This window comes from Crocodylus siamensis, chromosome 11 (assembly GCF_052110815.1).
Source record: "Crocodylus siamensis isolate JL-2025a chromosome 11, ASM5211081v1, whole genome shotgun sequence".
Taxonomy (NCBI): Eukaryota; Metazoa; Chordata; order Crocodylia; family Crocodylidae; genus Crocodylus; species Crocodylus siamensis.
This window is the reverse complement of record NC_143405.1, coordinates 24802673-24824063: the sequence shown is the minus strand read 5'-3', so window position 1 is coordinate 24824063 and position 21391 is coordinate 24802673. Positions and strand designations below refer to the sequence as shown.

General features: G+C 49.2%; 1 protein-coding gene across 1 annotated transcript in view; it reads right to left on the bottom strand.

The window, feature by feature from the left end:
• The window catches only part of GNAI2 (G protein subunit alpha i2), a 185510-nt gene that overhangs the window by 62003 nt on the left and 102116 nt on the right, over nucleotides 1-21391 (bottom strand). Inside the window, exons 3-4 of the mRNA XM_090021061.1 lie at nucleotides 17349-17490; nucleotides 11492-11652 (exon numbers count right to left, since the gene is read on the bottom strand). Coding sequence (XP_089877187.1) covers nucleotides 11492-11652; nucleotides 17349-17490 — 303 coding nt within the window. The remainder of the gene's footprint in view (nucleotides 1-11491; nucleotides 11653-17348; nucleotides 17491-21391) is intronic.

The window sequence follows — 21391 nt, the reverse complement described above, 5'->3', positions numbered from 1 at the left end:
GGCAGGACTTAGAGCAACTGGCTCTGCTGGCATGAGTGAGAGTTCAGTACCCAGAGCACATTCAGATTCTGGCTCATGCCAAGATGGCCAGTTCAACAGACACCTACGCTCTGGTCTCTGAACAGGCCCTGGAGGACAAAGTCTCTGCCCCTCTAGCTCTGCAACTGCTTTGTTTATAAAAAGGCTGGTGGCCACACCCCATGCAAAGCAGGTCATATCAGCACAGACACCTGGGACGCTGGCCACTGTGACACAGGGGAGGAGCAGGATAGCTACTGCATGTCCACAGCTCCTGGCTTACACCTGCCTGGACATGCAGGAAAACAATTGTTGAGGAGGGAGCAGAGGGAGGGCTGATGGATTAAGAAGTGACCCAGAAATCAAAGAATGTTAGGCAAAGCATTACCACTACAGCCTGATCCTGAATATCACCAGGATCTTTACAGTGGCCTCTAGCCAGCTCCAGGCCAGGACCATGGGGACGTTAAGTAGCAGAAATCTCTGCTTGACAGAGGATAAGCATTTATTCTTCTCCCCCCACCTGCTTCCTATCAACTGAGGTGCTGGGACACCACCAGCCATGACTCCCATTTGCTGTAACAAAGTAAATTGCTCATCCCTGGGACGATCTGTTTCCACATGCTTCTGGCAGGGAGACAACAAGGGAAAGACCAAACCAAAGAGTCCTCCATCCTTCACTAAGAGACCGCAGTGCATTTACAGATGCACCATCCATCAGGGTGTTTCAGATGGTTTGAACTGAAGGAATAAGGAACTGTGTGGAAGCAGGGAGGGACTTGGAGCCTCCCCCAGGCTGCCTGATGGCTTGGCCTCCTGGGGACGGATGATGCCGTGCACAAGGCTGCAAAATGAGGAAGTGGTTATGAAACATCCTTTTTTCTAGTTGTGTTTTCACTCAGCAGGGGCCATCGCTAGTGCAGCTCCAACACCCTAAAGGGAATTAACAAGTCCTGATTTGCAAGCATACCCCCTCCACAGAATACCTGGAAAAAGCTACTGCTAAAGAGTCAATGCCATTCAAGCTTTGTGCAGCCAGCCCCTTCCTTCCCTCTCCTAATGGACCCATATTCTTTGTACCCTACAAGTCATTAAGCAGAATACCAAAGATGAGATGTGCTGGGGTACTCTCAGGCAGGGCTGCCAACCTAACAACTTATGGACCTCCCACTCACAACTTCTCCCCCCACCCCAGCATCGCAGCTCCATCTAGCTGTGTGGCCCAGCATACCTTCAAGGGGAGAACTGACCAACCCCAGCAGAAAAGACAACAGCCAGGACATGCAGCAGCAACAGCATATGGCTTAAGTGAGAGGGTAAAGGGAACTATGGAGCCTTCTGAGAGGCATAAAGCCCTTACATAGCTCCCTGCAAGGCAGAGCACCACTTGTACTCAAACATGAAGTGGTGCTGCCGTGCTCTCTCTCTGTCCATGGACGCTTGCATTCCAGGTCTATTGCAATGAGACGACAGATTTTTAAACAAGTGGCATTCACTGTTTCTGCATCTTTAATGGATGGCTTTTTTAATGGAATTTACAAGGTAGGGGGGTTTTAATGTCCTTCTTCATGGACTGCCTGTAAATTTATGGGCGGGTGGTAACCCTGCCACTAGGTACAAAGTCCATATGGTCCCCATTGAGAAAAAGAAATGTATCACTCCATCTCCCCTGCATGGAGAAGAGAGAGCATAAAAACCCCTTGGTAATGGCAGGCTTACACAAAGGAAAGGCCTGCCCACTGTTCTACCTCTCTCTGGGTTACCTTGCCAACAACCCCACTCTAAATTCGTTAAACAAATTAGCAGTTGGTTTGTGAAACAGAATGCATGAGGCAGTGGTGTGCTTCTGTTCCAAGAACAGCCATTAGACCCAAGCAGCAGAAAGCTGGTTACACTAAGATGCCCTGAGCTGAAGCACTACTGGGTCTCGCTGTGTTAACAGAGAGCCTTGTTTGAAGACCAGCTTGAAAAAATCCATTGCAACATGGCAGTGACTTGCAAATCCAAACCCTGCCAGCCCAATGCAAACCAGAGGCTCTGGAACACGGGCAAAGGACATGATCAAATCAGGCCACAAAACAACAGTAAAATGACAGGGGGGGTCGGTTTTAGCTGTGTTGGTCTAAGGACATAGGCAGACAAGGTTCTTTCGGTGAATCTGATATCTTTTATTAGACCAACTTAAATAGCTGGAAACATTTTTCGTAGCAAGCTTTCGGGTTTAAAAACCCTTCGGCAGGCCAAGGAAGTATCTGCAGTTGATGTGTGTATAAAAAGACTGAACTCAAAATGACTTGCTCAAGTTCAGAGGGTGTTTTAGTGGCACAGTCATGTTGCCTATTACTGGATTCTAACCTTGGGGATGGGCCTATAGAAGAAAATCCCAAAGCAGAGGCTCAGACTCAGCTGTAGGGAGAAATTATCTGAAGTTCAGAAAGGACAACTTGCAATCACGACAGCTTTCACTGCCTGCCTGAAGAAAGCAAATGTAAATGCAAGCAATTCAATTTATTGCAGCTTTGACACATCAACACTTGAGACAAGTTTGGAAAATGAGCAGGGTGGACTGATTTAAATCAAAATGACTCAAACCATCAATGCTAATCACAACTCAAATCATCAAGCAGGAAACCTTAAAGCGGGGCGGGCAATTATTTTGGGTGGAGGGCAGCTGACTGAGTTTTGAGAAGCCATCAAGGACCGCATGAGAGGCAGCCCACGGCAGATAAATATTAATTTTCTAAATTTTTATGTGCCCTGAGGGCCGGATAGAATAGTCTGGTGGGCCGCATCCGGCCCGCAGGCCGCATTTTGCCCATCCCTGCCTTAAAGTCATCAATTTTAAACTTGTTACCTAAAGAATGACCGATTTTCATTGGCTTCTACAGAAGGCACGGCAGTGCGGCATCTCAGACTAACTCATTCAGAGGCAGGAGCTTCCATAAGCTACACCCTACTTCAAGGGTTAGCAACCCCTGGCATGTGTGCCCAGCACAGCACGCGAGGCCATTTAGCTCAGCACGCCACTTCCGGCCTGGGCTCTAGGCAGCTGTCAGCCACGAAGCCCAGCTTGCAGCCTCCCAGCAGGTGACTGGGAGGCTGCAAGCTTTGCCATGGTTGGCAGCAGCTACCCAGAGCTTGGGCCGGCTGCAGCCGGGAGGCTGCAAACATCTGCTTCCGGCTCCAGCATTAGCTCCATACCGGCGGGTACATACGCACCTCAGAGCAGACTTTGTCCAGTGGCCCAGGAGCCTGGCTCTGTGTGCCTGTGCATCTGGTTCTGTGTGCACACGTGTCTGGTCCTGTGCATGTCCTGGTTCTCCGTGTGCATGTGTCTGGATCTCTCTCCCCTCTCATTTGTCTTTTTTCTCTCTCATTGCAACATGCTCAACAGAAGAGGAATACACAACAAAAGGCAACATTTATGATTATTAAATAGTAAACTAAAATATTTGGAAAAATTCTTCTCTGCAAGCTTTCAGATACAAACACTCTTCTTCAGGCAGTGTCAGCAGTTGTTTTGTGACGCTCCCCTCTGCCTGAAGAAGGGTGTTTGTACCTGAAGGCTTGCAAGATTTTTTGCAACTATTATAGTTGGCCTAATAAAAGAGATCAGATTTACCTAAAGAACCTTCTCTGCACACAGCCCTGTATATAGTCCTTCATTTTTACATGTTGATTATATTGATGAACGAATAATTCACCAGCTTTTTTTACTAGATTTTTTTTAAAACCTGGGATTTGTATCAAACTGTATTTAGATGTAAAATGGAATTCACTTGCATCTTAAACTTGGCAGGGTGGGAAATGCACTGGATTAAAATAAATACCAAAGCAAGTTTCACATTTAAAATTGCAGTCAGTGAGTTAAATGGAAAATGCAGCAACTAGAAAAAGTTCAAGATTTTAGAAAGAGATCTCATTCTCCCAATTCCTCACTTTCAACTCCTGGGCAGAAAGAGGAATCCAAATTTTTCTACTTCTTCAAACCCCAAATCCATTTCTCAGCTCTGAACAAAATCAGATATTGAACTGAAGGAACTACAGTTGAATACAAAAAAAAAAAAAAAAAAAAAAAATGAAGAAAAGAAAGAAACACTCTCAAAACCAACATGGAATACTTCAGCTTTTTGGTTTGGCACATCAACCAGGTCTGGTTCCAGGTGTTTAGCCAGTAATGCTTAGTCTACCACATCAGTTGTTGGACTTATCTTGTACTAGACATGTCCTGCTTGAGTTTTCTTTTTTCTTAACTAGTTTTAATTCTTCCATAAATTTAGGTTATAATAGGTTGAACATGTTGTCAAAAGGTTCACATTTAAGCATTCTAAAATGTATTTAATACATCTAGATCGGTTAGATTTTTGTAAACAATTTTTACCCACCCCAAGAGTAGTCCATAGATAGTTCATAGTAAATCAAGGTTGGGAGAGGTCCCGGGCAATTGGAAAAGGGCAAATATAGTGCCCATCTTTAAGAAAGGGAAGGAGGAGGATTCCAGTGAACTACAGACGAGTCAGCCTCACCTCAGTCACTGAAAAAATCATGGAACAGGTCCTTAAGGAATCCATTTCTAAGTACTTGGAGTAGAAGGTGATTAGGAATAGTCAGCATGGGTTCACCAAAGGCAAGTCATACCTGAATAACTTGATTGCTTTCTGTGATGAGATGACTGGCTTTGTGGGGAGACGAGTGCATGTGGTATGTCTTAAGTTTAGCAAAACTTTTGATATGGTCTCTCACAACATTCTCACAGGCAAGCTAAGGAAATATGGGCTAGATGAATGGGCTGTAAGGTGGATAGAAAACTGGCTGAAGCATCAGGCTCATAGGGTAGTAGACAATGGTTCAATGTTTAGTTGGCAGCCAGTATCGAGTGGAATGCCCCAGGAGTCAGTTTTGTTCAGTATCTTCATTGATGACCTAGAAGACGGCATAGAGTGCACCCTCAGCAAGCTTGCAGATGACACCAAGCTGGAAGGAGTAGTAGGTATGTTGGAGGGTAAGGTTAGGATTCAGAGAGGCCTAGACAAATTGGAGAATTGGACCAAAAGAAATCTCATGAGGTTCAATCAGGACAACTACAAAGTCCTGCGCTTAGGATGGAACAATTGTATGCACAGGTACAGGCTTGTGACTGACTAGCTAAGCAGCGGCTCTGCAGAAAAGGACCAGGGAGTTACAGTGGACAATAAGCTGAATATGAGCCCACGGTATGCTCTTGTTGCCAAGGCGGCTAACATATTGGTAAAAGTGTTGCCATTATTCCCCTGTAATTTAGCACTTATGAGGCCACATCTAGGAGTACTGTGTCCAGTTTTGGGGCCTCCACAACAGAAAGGATGTGGACAAGTTAGAGAGTCCAGTGGAGTGCAACAAAAATGGTTAGGGGGGCTGGGGTACCTGACTTCTGAGGAGAGGCTGAGGGAACTGGGCTTATTTAGTCTAATGAAGAGAAGACAGAGGGGATTTAATAGCAGCCTTCAGATACCCAAAGGGTGGTTCCAAAAGGGGATGGAGTTAGACTGTTCTCAGCGGTGGCAGATGATGGAACAAGGAGCAATGGTCTCAAGTTTGCAGCAAAAAAATTTAGGTTAGATGTTAGGAAAAACTCACTCACTAGGGAGGCAGTAAAACACTGGAACAGGTTACTCAGAGGTTGTGGAATCTTCATCCTTGGAGGTTTCTAAGACCTGGCTAAACTAAGTCTTTGCTGGGATGATCTGGCTTTGAGCAGGGGGGGTTGGATTAGATGACTTCCTGGGGTCCCTTCCAACCCTGATTTTCTATGACGAGGGGGGGGAGAGGGAAAGGATAGAACAACAGAACAGAATGGGATACAAGAGCTTAGGACACTGCCTTGTACTTAAAAGTAGGTTCAGTTTTAGTACCAAGAATTCCAAGAACATGTGCCACAAGGAAAGCCAAAAGGTCAAAGCAGAGCAGAGGAGACCATTAAGTCACCACACATCATGATGCTGTGTGGTAATGCAGAGTCTTGACACCACACTGCATGATACTGAACAGTCCTAGCAGTGCCACCAGATTTTCAGTGGCCTAAACTTCTAACTTGTACAACCCAAGAACTCCAACGCGGCACACTTTACTAAGAATCCATAGACTGGACAATACAATAATGTCATCTTTGAATAGAGAAGTTTCCAATCCGAGACAAAACTGAACGCACTAAGGAAGAGGCTTGGAAATAGCTTTGTTTTACCCACTCAGCCTTCCAAAATAAAATGCTTTTACTAGGGACAGAAGAAGAGAAATGAAGGTGAGGGAATGAGCTCCATGATATATTACAGCTTACACGCCTACTAATCTACCAGATTTCCCACAGTGCCAGTCAAGTATTTGATAGCTCATCCCATAGCCAGGGGTCTGGCCCTACGTATTACTACCGCTCTACTGACTGAACATAATACTTAGTGTCATACAACAAATAAAAATTAATATTTTGTACTTCCATCATACTCTGCACCCAGAGACTTTGAAGTGCTTTGCAAAAAGCTGGTCAGGTCACTATCATTATCCCCATTATACAATTGTGGCAATGCAGACAGAGTGGAATGAGACTTACCAGCATCAGTGGTGAAGGTGGGAACAGCACCAGTGTTTGGTGAAGCCTACTCTTCTGCCCTGGCCACTGTGCTTCCCTGTCTACACCCAGCCAGTGGCAGACTATGACATTTTTCAACCAAACTGCAGATATGACATACCTTCCTCCCCCCCATGCCATCAACCTACCAGATACCCCCACCTTCCTAGACTGCCAGTCATGGACACTTCAGCACTCAAACCCAGGAAATCTGTAACCCTCATCCAGTTCTTCTTAGTAGGTCTGAAATAGGAAACTTAGCAGCACCTAACATCAATCAGCATGGTACCCAAGCTTCCATGGAAGGAGCTTGGTGATAGCACAAGAACACTCCAATTACTGGATGGGTACAATCTAATGTACATTGGGAACTGAATATTAAGACAGTAGATGGTAGCCAATAAGGACAAGAGGAGCGAGTAGACTGACAACACCACTCTTCTGGGGCTACTGTGGCAAGTATTTAGGACAGAAAGCCCCTTTACTGATGCAAACAGCATGAGCTTTCCCAGAGATAAAGGACCAATATTGTGCAGTAAATGGCACAGCATGGCCTAGTTCAGAGGTGGGCAAAATCCAGCTTGTGGAGGGGATTTGTCCAGCCCATGGCATGTTGCTCAGTCCCGCCTAGCTCAGACACTGCCTGGCTGTGGCATGTCCTGCCATCCCAGACACACAGTGGGGCTGGGGCAGCTCTGTGGCAGAACTGCTTCTCTAGGCAGCCTAGGCAGTGGCAGCTCCTTCTGGCTGCCACCACTGCTGGTCCTAGCCCTGTGGTACCAGTGGGGACCCATGCCACAGCCCTGATCTGGCATGCCCCACGCCTGCTCCAGACTTGCCTACCCAGGTTCAGCAGCAGCAACAGGGACTGGGCAGAAACTGTTGCTCAGCGCAGGGCAAAAGTGGTCCTTACTCCTTGCCACTGCCAGCACTTCCTGGTGCAGCTGGCAGAGCCCATGCCAAGCTGCCCGGTCACTGCTGCCCCACTGGGTGACCTGGAGGCAACGGTGACAGCGCTGGAGACGCAGAGCAGCCTGGCACAACACTGGCTCTGCTAGCTGCACCAGGAAGTGCTGGCAGTGGCGGGGGGGCTGCTTTCCCCCACAACACTGAGCAAAGATTTGTGCCCAGCCACTGCCACCATTGCTGAATCTGGGCAGGCAAGTCTGGAACAGGTGTGGGGTGGGGCTTCATGCAGGCCCCCACTGGTACCACGGGGATGGGGCCAGTGGCGGTGGCAGCCAGAAGGAGCTGCTGCCACCTGGGCTGCCTAGCAAGGCAGTCCCGCTGCAGAGCCATCTCAGCCCCACTGCGTGCCCAGGGGTGGCAGAATGTGCCATGGGAGGGCAGTGCAGAGTGGGCACAGGGCATCCTGGGGCTACGCGCAGCTGGAGGTGGCAGGGAGGTGCTGCAGGATATGCAGGCTCTGGACTGTAGTGGAGTGGGGGCAGGTGCTGACTGCCTCAGGGAACATGTGCAGGGGGCTCCCATGTACACCCCACCAAACCCAGAAAGCCTCCCATGCAAACCCCACAACCACACCCTCCCCCCCCACACAAATCACATACCCCATAAACACCACACCCACCCACACCATCCCCCACACCCCTCTACAAGCGCCCCCCACAAACCCCCATGTGCCTCTGGAGGGAGCCTCACTTACTGCTTCGCACACACCCCACCAGATATGCACCCACACAAACACCCCCAGCCACCCTCCACACATCCCACAAACCCTATTACCTGCACATTTCCACAAACCCCCCCACCCACACATCCCCAAACCCATCCACCCATACCCCACCACACCCCTCAATATACAAGACTTTGTTTCATTTTGAGCTATTATGCAATCACCTCTATACACACACACACCCCACAAATACACATACATCAGGACATTTAACAATATTTTTGTTAAATAAAATTAAAGTGTTATTGAGGATGTTTGATTTTTAGTATATAATTTATTTTATTTTCCGGTTGCAAGATGGCAAACCACCTTCCCAAAAGGAGTACTTCTGGGAGCAAGGGGAGGGATTTCTGGTGGCAAATGTCAAGTCAGGGAGCAGGATTTCCAGTCCCAAGATGGTGACCAGGGGGCAGAGCTCAGCCAACCCTGCAGTATTCAACAGCTCACCAAAACGTGTTAAGCAGCCCTCCAGCTGAGACTCTAGAGGACCATCTAAATGTTAAACAAGCAGAAAGGTCCCAAGGACTTCCCCATGGGATGGAGAGGCTTGGAAAGCACCTGGCTATGTGCTGATACAAAAGATACTAAAGAAGCTTTCCTAGGACTACACTGGCTCGCCTCACCCCATAAATTCCACCTAGATTACTTGAGAGACTCCGGTGTGTGAAGAAGGAATGCATCTGTGGTGATTAATAGGCCTGTGTGAAGCTTCAGGTGCAGATTTGATTTGGAGGAGATTTGGCCCAATTTGACAGCTGAATCTCCAAATCCAAACTGAATCATGAGACCAATAAAAAGGTCCGAATCAATCTGAAACTCTCCAATTCAGAAAAGATTCGGAGAGCTTTGGAGATTCGGGTAGTCCCTGCTGGCTGCAGCAGGGAGCTGGACCCGGACTCCATGCTGGTAAGTGTGGGGAGAGGGCTGGAGGGGGGGAGGGGACCATGGGGGGGACCCATGGCAGGCCCCATCCCCTGCCTACTCCCCCAGCCCCCCCTATGGCTGCCCCACCTGGCCCCAGCTCCTAGCTCTTAAAAAAAGCCCTTTTTTACCAGCTGCTGCCAAGCAGGGGGGGCGCTCCCCGCTACCCCTCACTGCGTGGGGGGAGCTCTACCACAAGTTCCCATCCCCCGACCACTCTCCCACCCCCCCATGGCTGCCTTGACCAGCTACTGCAGTGGCCTCAGGGCTTCTGGGGGGTCATGGCAGAGCCCCACCACACAGTATGGGGATCTCCTCCCCCCCAAGCAGGAGCCAGTGAGTAGGGTTTTTGTTGTTGTTGGGGTTTTTTTGTTTTTTGTTTTTTTGTTTTTAAGAGCTGGGGCCAGGCAAGGCCACCATTGATGGTGCTGGAAGAGTGGGCAGGGGATGGGGCCTATCCAATTCAGAGATCTGGATTATTTGACTGTCCCAAATCGAATTACTGTCCCCTGAATCAGCCCAATCCAAAACCAAAGTGAATACTAACCACTTCGCATAGGCCTAGTGATTAACAAACCAGTCATCAGGGTTCAGGCCCAGCTGCAGTATGACCTAGTCCAAGAGCACCTCCTACAACCTACGTCTCCCCAGGGCAGAATCTTGCAAAGTTGCCACGCCAGGGTTCAACATTCAAGATTCATACCACAGCATGAATGAGCCGGCAGCGCAATGACGAAGCCAGCAGGGCAAATAACGCTGTGGCGTATATCAATCAATGCATCTCCAGCAAAACAAAGGAGGTGATTCTCCCGCTGTACTCAGAACTGGTGAGACCGCAGCTGGAGCACTGTGTCCAGTTCTGGGCACTACCACACTTCAACAAAGACACGGACAAGCTTAAGAGTCCAAAGAAGAGCCACCCATATGATCAGAGTCTTACATGGCAAGCCATACAAGGAAAGGCTGAGAGATCTGGGACTCTTCAGCCTGAAGAAAAGATGGCTGAGACTAGGGGAGTACATCAAGCACTTGGTGAGCAACTGTTCACCAGGGTACCTGAGGGGAAAGCTAGGAGTAATAGCCACAAACACCTGGAAGACCAATTCAGGCTCAACATTAGGAAAAGCTTCTTCAGTCAAGGTGTCCAGACTGTGGAATAAGCTCCCTCCAAAGGTGGTGCAATCACCTACCCTGAAAATCTTCAAGAGGAGACTAGCCAGTTACCTTGCTGGGGTCACCTGACCCCAGTTATCTTTTCTGTTTCGTGCAGGGGGCTGGACCCAATGATCTTCCAAGGTGTCTTCTGGCCTTACAATCTATGAATCCTATCCAAATTCAGCTGCCCTGCCAAGTTCCCCTTTGAAAGTAACAAGCCATGTGAATGCAGAGACACTGAAGAGCCTTTTCAAAACAAAGTATCATTTAATCTGAACAGGAGGAATAAAGCACAACAGCAGGAAAGGGGAGGGGGCGTTAAAACACTCTGGGCTCCATGCGTGCACTTCTCTGACCTAGAATTTAGGTGGCCCAGTTTATCCCAGGCATCTCACATCTGGAACTGGAGGCAGCTGCATGCCTGCAGCCTCTGCCACTCTCGCTCAGATTCTGCTCTTCAGAGGTGGCCATTTCTACCACTCAGTTTTCTGTTTGTGGCCAGACTAATGGCTGCAGACAGGCCTCAAAGACAGGCCTACCGGAGATGGCTGCAGACAGAGGTCTCACAACAGTTCTCAATATTGTCTGAAAGCTATCATATGCTTTCCTGCATACACGCAATCTATGGCTGATGGTATTAACCCCTTTGTAGTTCCATAGCAACTAACAAAAACAATCAAATGGAGCAAGAAAAACACTTCTATAATGTGAAACTGGTATCCTTCATGTCCCTCACATCGATGTTGGGAGTGTCTGCTAAGACCACCCCTCTGACTCAACAGCTATACATTGCTCTGATCTAAAAGGTCTCTGTAAGGCATACTATGTTGCATCACCCAACAAAGCTAGTAGTCTCATGATATGGCACCATGGCAATTGTTGGTCAAAGCAATCATGCTAATTGCATATATAAATTTTTATTCATGGAGTAGGATGATATGCATGGGCTGTGTTCCAATCACAGGCAGAAAGCCACCTTGGGTGTGATGCAGCCTTGGCTTTCATGCTCAGCACAAGCTGGCATTTGACACACACCGTGTGAGGCTCTGGCACCTGTTAGCCCTGGTTTCCATCAGGCTTGGGCATGAAAGAGAGGTACTCACTATGCAGCAGAGTCATTCAGCTGGTACTCTCGGGAACGGTTAAAGCAAGCTTGGACTCCGTTATCAGCCCACAGCCTCCGGATCACATTGGCGAGGTCCTCTGGCATGATTCCCTGCTCCTCTGCAGTGCAAGAGAGTGCAAATAGTTGCCGAGCATCATCCTGCAAGAACAGCAAACCACAATCATTAAGAATGCTCCTGAACACCAGGTGCTTCTCACAGATTTGTAAACTCATAGATGTTAGGGGCAGGAAGGGACTTCATGAGATCATCAGGTCCAGCCTTCCACGCGCTTGGGTAGGAAAGACTGCTGGGGTCAGATGATGGGGTTATGACCATCCCCTATAGCAGTGGTCACCAACCAGTCAGTCAATCTCGATCAACTGGTCAATCGTGGAGCCTCTGACAGTCGATCGCAGTCTGTCAGAGGCTCCATGATTGGGAGCAGCAGGACGCACGTGGCTGGGCTGAGTCACACCCCCTGCTGCCCAGGCCAGGCTGGGTAAGTAGGGTCAGAGCCTGGGTAGCTTGTCCAGGATGCAGGGTAGGGGCAGGCTGGGGGCCAGGGAGTGGGGTGGGAGTGGTAGATCCTGGGGTGCCCCTTACTTAAAAAAATTGATCTTCACCATAAAAAGGTTGGAGACCACTGCCCTATAGCAACGGCTGACTGCACTGGAGCTTGTTCAGATCTCTGGCCCACAGGAGTGCAGTGCTCTGCAGCCCTAAGGGGCCTGCATGCAGTTTCCCAGAACTACCCCAAGACCCTGCCAAAGAGAGATTGCATTTCCTTGAATAAAAGGGCAAATAACACTTCAAATCTCTGAAAAGAAGCCATTGCTGTACATGTCACGGCTGTAGCAGGAAAGCTCAGGCTCAAGGACGCTATTGATTTAACTGCAAATGCAGGGCTGACGTCAAGCAGACAAACTAAACATCAATAATTTAAAAAAAAGTGCTGTCATGGCTTATCTTTGGTTACTTCACCCTGGGAGAAAAAGTAACAAGCAATATGGATTAGCCCATAAATTGACCGCCCGCAAACTCGGGCAGGGTCATTCTGGAGTCATTGCTTTTACTCAGCGGTTTTTTCCTTTTTGCTCGCACACAAAATTACAGTAGCTGGGGAATGGGGGTGGGGGGGAAGAGAGCAAGAACAACAGCACTCCTAGCTCATCACACGTCTGCAGGGCTCTTTGGGCAACAATCCATGTACGGACAGACAAACAAGTCAGAGCAAGTTAAAAGGAGTGGGAATTCACCCTAGAGCAGTTGATATGGCAACTGTCTGTATGGGTGTTCCTACCCTGCAGTAGATGGTAACTTAGTCCTATTTCATTCCCACTGCCTTTTGATTCGGTACAAGTTTGCCCATCTGTTCATCCCCTAATACGGAATGCTGGAGATGAACAGGAGCCCCAAGCAGATGATTATGAAGGAACTAGCAAATTGCCTGTCAAGCCTGATGGGGGGGCAGAGCCCTGTGTCAGCCCCGCCCCTCACCTGGGCCTGCTCCTCCTCTTGCCTCCCTGCAACCCTGTGCTTGGGGCCTGGCCCTGCTCCTCCACCCCCATCTGTTCTTCTCTTTCTCCCCACATCGGTGTCGGGCCCCTCCCCCACCCATCCTGCCATTGCCACCACATTGGGCTCAGGCCTGCTCCTCCCTTCCCCCTTTCCCCACTGCATTGGGCCTGCGGCCGCTCCCTCCGTCTGCCCCCCACTGCTTGGGGTCTGGGCCCACACTACCCGCTGCTGCCTCCAAGGATGCCCCCAAACTCCACTGCACTGCTGCCACCTCCTGTCCATAATGCTTTATCTGCACTCAGACTGGCTGCCAGACAACCAATCAGGGTGCAAATAAAACATTATGGGCAGACAGGCAGACTAAGGCTTTTATTCTAATACAAGCCAACTGCCCGTCAAGAATGGAGCAGGGTTGGGGGGAAGACTGGGATGGAGTGCCACCATCTAAGGCAGGAGCGGGCAAAATATGGCCTGCGGGCCGGATCCAGCCCGCAAGGCCATTCTATCTGGCCCATGGGGCCCCTAAAAAAATTAATATTAAGAATTAAGAAAAATTAAGAAATTAATATTTCTATGCCCTTGGTCAAAAATGACAGGAACCAAGGGCAGTAGGACCCAGGGGAAGCCCAGCAGGCTCCAACAACAGTGGGGCCTGCCTGGCTGCCTGAAGCCCCACCCAGGGTTTCTGAGCTGGGAGCATGTGGCTGCCCCAGCGGGGGAATCTCAGGTAAGCTGTGGGGGGGTGGGGGGGAGGGGGCAGAACCCGGGCAAGGACGGAGTGTGTGTGTGTGGAGGGGGGGGGGGAAATGGCCCCTCCCCACCCACACCCAGTGCCCTGTGCTACAGCTGCTTGCAGCCCACATGGGGCTGCCTGTGCCTTCTCCGGACAGCCCCATGCAGGTTGTGAATGTCTGCAGCGTGGGGCACCGGGCATGGGAGGGGCCGCTTCCAACCCCTGCACTCAGCTTTTCCCTGGGCTCCTTCCCTGCGCAGAGAAAAGCGGCTCCTCCCCCACCCTACAGCTGGCCCCCCACGCTGCAGGCGCTCACAACCTGTGCGGGGCTGTCCGGAGCAGGCAGAAGCAGCCCCAGGCAGGCTGAGGGCAGCTGCGTGTGGCGCTGGGCACCTGGCAGGAAGGGGCTGTGTGCTGCCCCCCCTCCTGTACTGCAGGGCTGCTCCCCCACTCTTGGAGCACTCTGATTGGCTGTCTCCATCAGCCAATCAGAGTGTAAATAAAGCGTGACAGACAGACAGAAAGATGTAGGCTTTTATAATATCAGAATTTGGGCCAAGTCTGCAGCAGCAGGAGGACAGGAGGAGCGGGCCTGGGCCAGAGGGAAGAAGGAAGCCTGCTCCTCCCCTCCCCTTGCCGTGTCTGGCCAGGCCAGGCCCACTGCTCTCCCCCCACTCCTGTGGCAGGCCAGCTTCTCTGCCCCGCCTCGGGCTCCACTCCTCCCCCCTCCCTCCCCCACACTGCATCAGGCCTGCTCCTCTCCCCAGCACCACCACCACCACCTTGGCCCTGCAGAGAGTAACAACGGAAGGGGGGAGGGGTGGGTCAAGGCCAGACCTGGTGGCCTCACCCCCACCGCAGCATCCCAACCCCCCTCCCCTCCAAAGAGCAAGGGGGATGGCTGGGCCAGCTCCAGTGGCCTTGCTCCCCCCCACCCCCACTCCATTGCTGCTACCTCCAGGGAGCAGGGTGGGGAGGGGAGGGGCGGGGCAAGGCTAGCTGGCCTGGCCCCCCTCCGCTCTATCCCCTGTGTCCCTGCCATCATGACAGCGCTGCATCAGGCATCCACCTCCTGTCCAAACTTTCTTCACATTGTGATTGGCTATTTCAGTCAGCCAGTCACAGCGCAAATAAAGCATTATGGACAGACAGAGAGACAGATTAAGGTTTTTATAATATTAGAATACTGCAGTTGAAAAAATTCTTCTTAGCAAGCTTTCAGGCACAAACACCTGTTGTAAGGCTGAAGAAGCATCTGCAGATGGTCTGTGCTCTTCCTGGATGGAGTTACTGAGTGAGGATAAGCTCATGCACGCAGGTTCAAATGAATTTGGGATCAGGGAGAAATTTTCCCTTTTGTTCAGACTGGCAAGGATCATTGAAATGGGGCAAGAGGAGGGGGATGCCCTCCTCTGCAACAAAGTGCCTGGTTTTCTGACCGCATTTTAATTTAACTAAGTTCCTGCCACTGCAGGTCCAGCCCTTAGAGGTGCTTCTCACCTGCAGAAAGCTGCAAGTCAGGGATGTTAAGCTTCTTTGGCCCTCCAGGCTGGATCTGGAGCTAGCTCCAACAGAGGTGGTCGGCAGCAGTGCCTGAGCCATTGTGTCAGTTCAGGAGACGCATGAAATAATACAACCATTGCTTGGCCTGTAGCAACTGAACCTGTAAGTTCCGTTTGCAGTGCGACCTGTGAACAGGGAGACTAAGGTCCCCACGCAAGAAGGGAAAGGACTGTTGTGCTGGTGCAGCTGCCAGCTTTGCAACAGATCCAGCTTCTGCAAGCCTCTTGTGAGCCCTGTCATCAGGCCATCCCCCAGCCTGAGCTCTAGCAACAGTGCCAGGGCTCTCACCACAGGTCTGTGCTGTAAGAGGAGCCATTGATAGCAAATGGGGAGAGCTATCAGAACAAGTGTTAACCCATCCCAGATCCTGTCTGCAATGCAAAAGGAAGTGAGTCACACTGATCTTGGTTTGCCTGATCTTGTTATACTAACAATCCTGGGGTGATCCCAGCTGCAAAAGGAGAGCCTCTCCCTTGGCCTGCACCAAGTCTCAAAAGATTTTCAGCTACCATTGTTTGTCCAAGGACAAAATTAACCAGAGGAGCCTTAGGCTGCTGGTACAAACCATCCACATCTGGCTGTTTGGCCACGGTGAAACACTGCATTCTGGGACTGGTAGGAACTGTGGGGGATCTCCACTGCCTTGTCGTCAAGGCTGTCTACAATGCTTCTAATTTCAGATGATCAACCAAAGCAAACATGGATTGGGTAGAAATCTGGCTATTCTTGTTCTCTATTCGGAGGATAAGGGCAAATGCCAAAAAAAAAAAAAATGATTAGCATTTTAAAGCTACAAGACGACGTTTTCTCCCCCCTCTGCCATCACAAGCACTGAAAATGGAAGCAAAAAATAAATCAAAAAAAAAAAATCAAAAAAAAAAAATCAGGCTACAATGGACACGACTGTTCCTCTAAGACGCACGCCAGTGAGCAAAACTGCTCTAAGAAGGGCTGAAGTTAAACCAAATGCTAGAAAAAGTCTCCTGTAACAGAACCACTCCTGCGAGCTGAGAGATCATGAGATTGCAGAATGGCTTACTCAAGAGAACCACCACAAAAAGAAACTTGAGTACCCCCACAGGATTCAATCCAGGTTATCAGCATCTGTCAGCAGCCAGGATCTCACTAATGGAACATGATTTGAAACCAGGGAGAAAGGGATGATGCAGAGCAGGGGTTGTCAACCAGGGGTACCTAGGGGGTACTTGGGATGGCCCCGGGGGGTACGTGCAGTGGTGCAGGGAAGTGGCACACAGCAGTGGTGTGGAGTGGTGAATGGCGGCTGCTGCGTGCAAGTTCCCGACGCCCCCGCCACTGCCATTCACCACCCTGCACCACCACACACCACTTCCCCACTCCCTGCCACGGGGAGGAGCTCAAAGCTGTTCCACCATCTAACCAAACCAGAAGGAAGCATGGCAAGAGATTGGGAAGCACCCACTTAATGAGCCCCACCCTCTTTCGAACAAGCTGTTTAGCCTAATCCCCATCAACCTGATTTTGCTAAAGCTTCAGTGAGTTGGACTGCTAGGTCACTTGGGATACAAATCAATGCTGCAGGCATCCCAGCCAGGCCATTTAGACTGGCTGCTGCTCCTTTCACTGCAGATCTCAGAACACCAAAGGTGGGTTCAGTATTATCTGTACTCATCAGGACACAGTTTGCTTCACAGCACACAGAAAACAGACAGTGAAGCCAGAAACTAAGCCCAGCCATGCTGAATCCCAGCCCCATGCAACAGGGACACTTCTCTCCAGCTGAGATCCAGTAGGTCAGAGGCGGCTAGAGGGAATTCCCTTGGGGCTTTGCAAGCAGCTGCATTACAGCATGCAAGCCTCACACTGACAGATGCACAACTCTTAATAGACTTCTAAGAGCAACGGCTGCTGGCTCCTGCCAGCCTGAATGGGACTGCTGGACCAGCAGCTTAAGTTCCCACCCATCACACAACCCTCAGGTTCAGAAACACATCATATAGAAGATCCAGCCTTCAAGGAAAGGAAAGAAATTTCACAGGGCTTGGAGAAAAGGCAACTCACTGCTCTTGTTGGATCTCCAAAGTCAATCTGCAGGTTCCCCATGGCTTTGATGATGGCCATTATAGACTGGATGGTATTGCTGTAAACCACAGCTTTGTACTGCCTGCATTCCTCTTCTGAGTAGCCATCTTCATGGATAATTCTGGAAGACAAGGAGGGGGCAGGGAAGTGAACAGCGTCAGTTCTTCACAAAACAAGTCAGAAGTTCCTCCAGAAATCACCTTCACACTACACTCAAGACTTCTTCAACAGTGGGGATCTCCAGAAGCCAGCCTGGCTTGCTCAGTACACACTGCCCACTTCAGAAAACAGGAAGCATCCCTATGTGAGGCATTTCCTTGGGAAGGTCTGGCTGCCTGCCATGCAGGTACCATCTCCAGGCATGGCACCAAAAAAAAGGTACCTTGCTGAAAAGCAGCATGGGAGGTCAACATCTGCCCTTTGATGCTGCCCAATTCTCAGGGGAAAAACTGAGCAGAAAGGTGCTAGATACTGACTGGTGAGAGTCCCTCAGCATTGCCTAGGGCAGGGCACGCTTATCCTCACCCTGCTGAGAACACAGGGCACGGCAACTTCCTACTCAAGGACTGGACTTGGACCCAGACCTGGATCTGGATTTAGCTTTCATATTAGCTAATCAAAGTTACCACTGTCAGGCACACCCACATCCACCTTGCCATTAAAAGGCAGGTTACATGGCCTTAACCCCTTTGGACCAGTTAGGAACGGCAAGGCTGAGAATCCCCAGGCCTGAGCCATCCCAGAGGAGCAGCAGGGGGCTGAGGTCTTTTGCCCTTCCTCCCACTCCCCCAAATGCAGATAGTTAAAAGAAAACCCTTGGCTTCACTGTGGCTGAAAGGGTTGCAAAGAGGCACAGAGCAGTGACACTAAACAGATGCTAGTCAGTTCTGTCTGGAGCAGCAAAGTGGTCCCCCACCAGCTAATCAGTTCAGGTTGATTTGCTACTTGTCAGTTTTCTAAGCCTCAGCATTGCCAGGTGTATGATAATTATCGTATTTGTAGGATAATTTCAAGCCTCGTACGATATACGATAGATAGTACTAGTAAAGTGTTAAAAATGTATGATACTTTGTGTCATTAAAATGTGGGAAAAACAAACATGCAAATGACTCCACTGACAAATCAGAGCTGAACTAGCTTACTTGGATCACATGATCTCACCAATTCTCAATTAAATTGGAATTTGACAGGGACTAAAATGAGGAGTAATATTTGCTATTTATCTTTAACTGGAGACTTGCAGTGAGCAATACAGAAGTAACTGCAAAACTATCACATAACTAAATCTCATCGTGTAATATTAAGAGCTTTATTTTAAATGCTATATACAGACTTAAAAAAAATAGAAAGTCAAAGGAGTTTTGCATTTGCCTTGTTTGTAAATCTCAGGCGTGTACCCAATACAGTAAATTGCAAAAGAAAATGAAGAAGATTTACAATACACAGACCTCAACCACAAAACAAAGAGAAAGGAATAATCACAGAAAAAAACTTCAGTTTAGCCAGTCAGAGAAAGGAGTTAAATAAGACTTCATAGTCGATAGTATCAAGTAGAGTAGTGCAGGGTATGATGACAACAGTATATGGCAACATGGTGTTACTTAAAAAAGAAGAATTATTGGCACGCTTACTTGCATACTTATTTTTTCAGTGTACGATAGGTTGTTTTTTCCCCAGAAAATGATTATTTCAGCTTCCAATATAATAATTTCATATTTAAGACCTAGCAATGCTGCTAAGCATGACATGCTAGAATAGAAACAGGGCTACATAGTGGAACCTGCCCAGCTCCAGCACGCTGCAGAGAAGGGAAATGTAAAAACCCCAAAACAGCCAGACTGCAGCACTTCAGGACAGAAACATTTTTTTGGAAACATTACAGCCACTCTTATTATAGTCTAGTCTCCTCCCTGCTAATCTAACAGTGATCTGTTACATTAGGCTCCCATTCTGCAGGGGACCTCACATGCACTCTTAACAAGAGGTACAGAAACAAACAGTGCAATAAAGGATCTGCATATTTAACTACACTTGATTCTGATGAGTTTTTTCTATATTATAAGAACATAGAGATGCACCAAGCAAAAGGCAGGGCCCAGTTACATTAGGTGCTGGACAGATGTAACACAAGATAATCAGGTCTAAAAAGCTGACAATCTAGAGTAGGGGTGGACAAAATGGTGGATCTGGCCAGCACCCGAACTGCATTTCCCAGCAGCCCCTGTCACCATCACTGTAGCTGGTTTCCATGGAGACCCCAGGAACAGCAGTGGCCAGGGTTTCCATGGAGACTAGCCCCAGCAACACTGACAGGGGGCACAACTGAGCAAGGAGCTGCTCCAGGGCTGGGGCTGGGATCTGGCAGCAGTGCTGGCACAGTCTGAAGCCAGGGCAGAGCTGCAATCCACCGCCTCCACACCCCTGCCTGCAGTCACCAGATCGCAGGTCTGCCCTGGCTCTGGACCACAGTCACTGCCGCAAGATCCCAACCCCAGAGCAGCTCCCCACCCAGCTTTACACCCTGCCAGTGCTGATGGGGGCTGGTTTCCATGGAAACTCTGGCCCCACACTGTCATGGCCCTGCCGCTCCTGGAGTCTCCGTGGAAACTGGCTGCAAAAAACACACAAGGGCCACTGGGAAATGGAGTTCACTGCAGGCCCAATCTAGCCCACAGGCCAGTTTTGCCTAGCCCAATCTAGAGAGACCCATGGACCTGTGAACCCCTGCCCTTCTTCCCTCTGGAAAAAAACAGTGGACTGATGCACTGACAATGAAGTTACCTCACTATAGTCACTTAGCGCTGGGAATTCCACCCACCCCTTCCGAGTCCCGGTCCAAATCCAAATCCCTCCCACAAAGCCCTACTGCTTAGTTTCAGTCATGTCCACTGAGGAGCTGCCCGTTCTTCAGCAGTGGATTGCCCTCCTTCCAAGTTACCAAGTACTAAGGAGATAAGGGCCAGTGACAGGAGCAGAAAAAGTAAAGCTCCCAACGTGTTGCGAGCCATAAAGGCTTGGAAATGACTGGTCTCTGAGAATCAGCTTTCTTTACTGTTAGTTGAGGCTTTAGGTTTCCCCAGGAAGCTTATTCCAACAGATCCAGAGGGTTCCTGCAGTCAGGCTCCTCCGTCTTTGCTGTGGAGGGTCTCTCAGTTTCTCTACAACAGATGTTTACAAGTGCAGTTTGCTTTTGCAAAATCCACAGGGTCTTAAAGCAATTCATGGGGAAGGAGGAAGCTCCAAACCCCATCTTCATTATTCCATGGATTGACTTTCAGGGTAAGAGCAGATGATCTGAGGATGTGGCACAATCTCAGACAGCTTGGCTGGGTATTTGTAACAGGATGTCTACACTGGAAGAGATTTGTGCAGAAACCTTTCAGCTGATTGTAAAGCTTGCTAGCTTGGGCACCAGTAGCACAGAGCTCTTCATAGGCTGCAAAACCTCTCCAAGCAACATGGCAGCAAGCAATTAGCCGTGCTCCAAGTTCTGTACACAGCACCTCCTGCTAGGCGCACACTGTGCTGTATGTCCCTGCCATTAGGGAGACACACAAGTGCTTTCAGTTTCCCCACTTTTACCTCTTCCAGCCCAGTTCTTTCCTTTTTATGTAATCATGGCCAGATGCATTTTTGATGTTACCCTCCATATTTAATTGCAGATTGATGAAATATTCAGAAGGCAATTTGCCCTGGGTGGCCAGGAGATTGAAGTTTTGCCTGAATGAATCAAGTGCTGAGTATTTCACACCAGCCCAAATTAATGTCACATCTAAAATTAGATGGCATGGCTACACGGGGAGGTTTAATCAAAAGCAGCAAAGGCTTTTGTTTTGTTCTTCTCTCTTCAAAGTGGCTGTGCCCACCTTACCTCTTGTGGAGCTGGGAATGGGATTAGAATTTGCCATTGTGCAAAGGCCTGCAGAGGTGCCACTAGGTTTACATGACTTGATTGCTGAAACTGAGCAGCTTTATTTAAAAGGCAAAAATAGCATGTAGATAAACATTTCCCTTACCTTCTC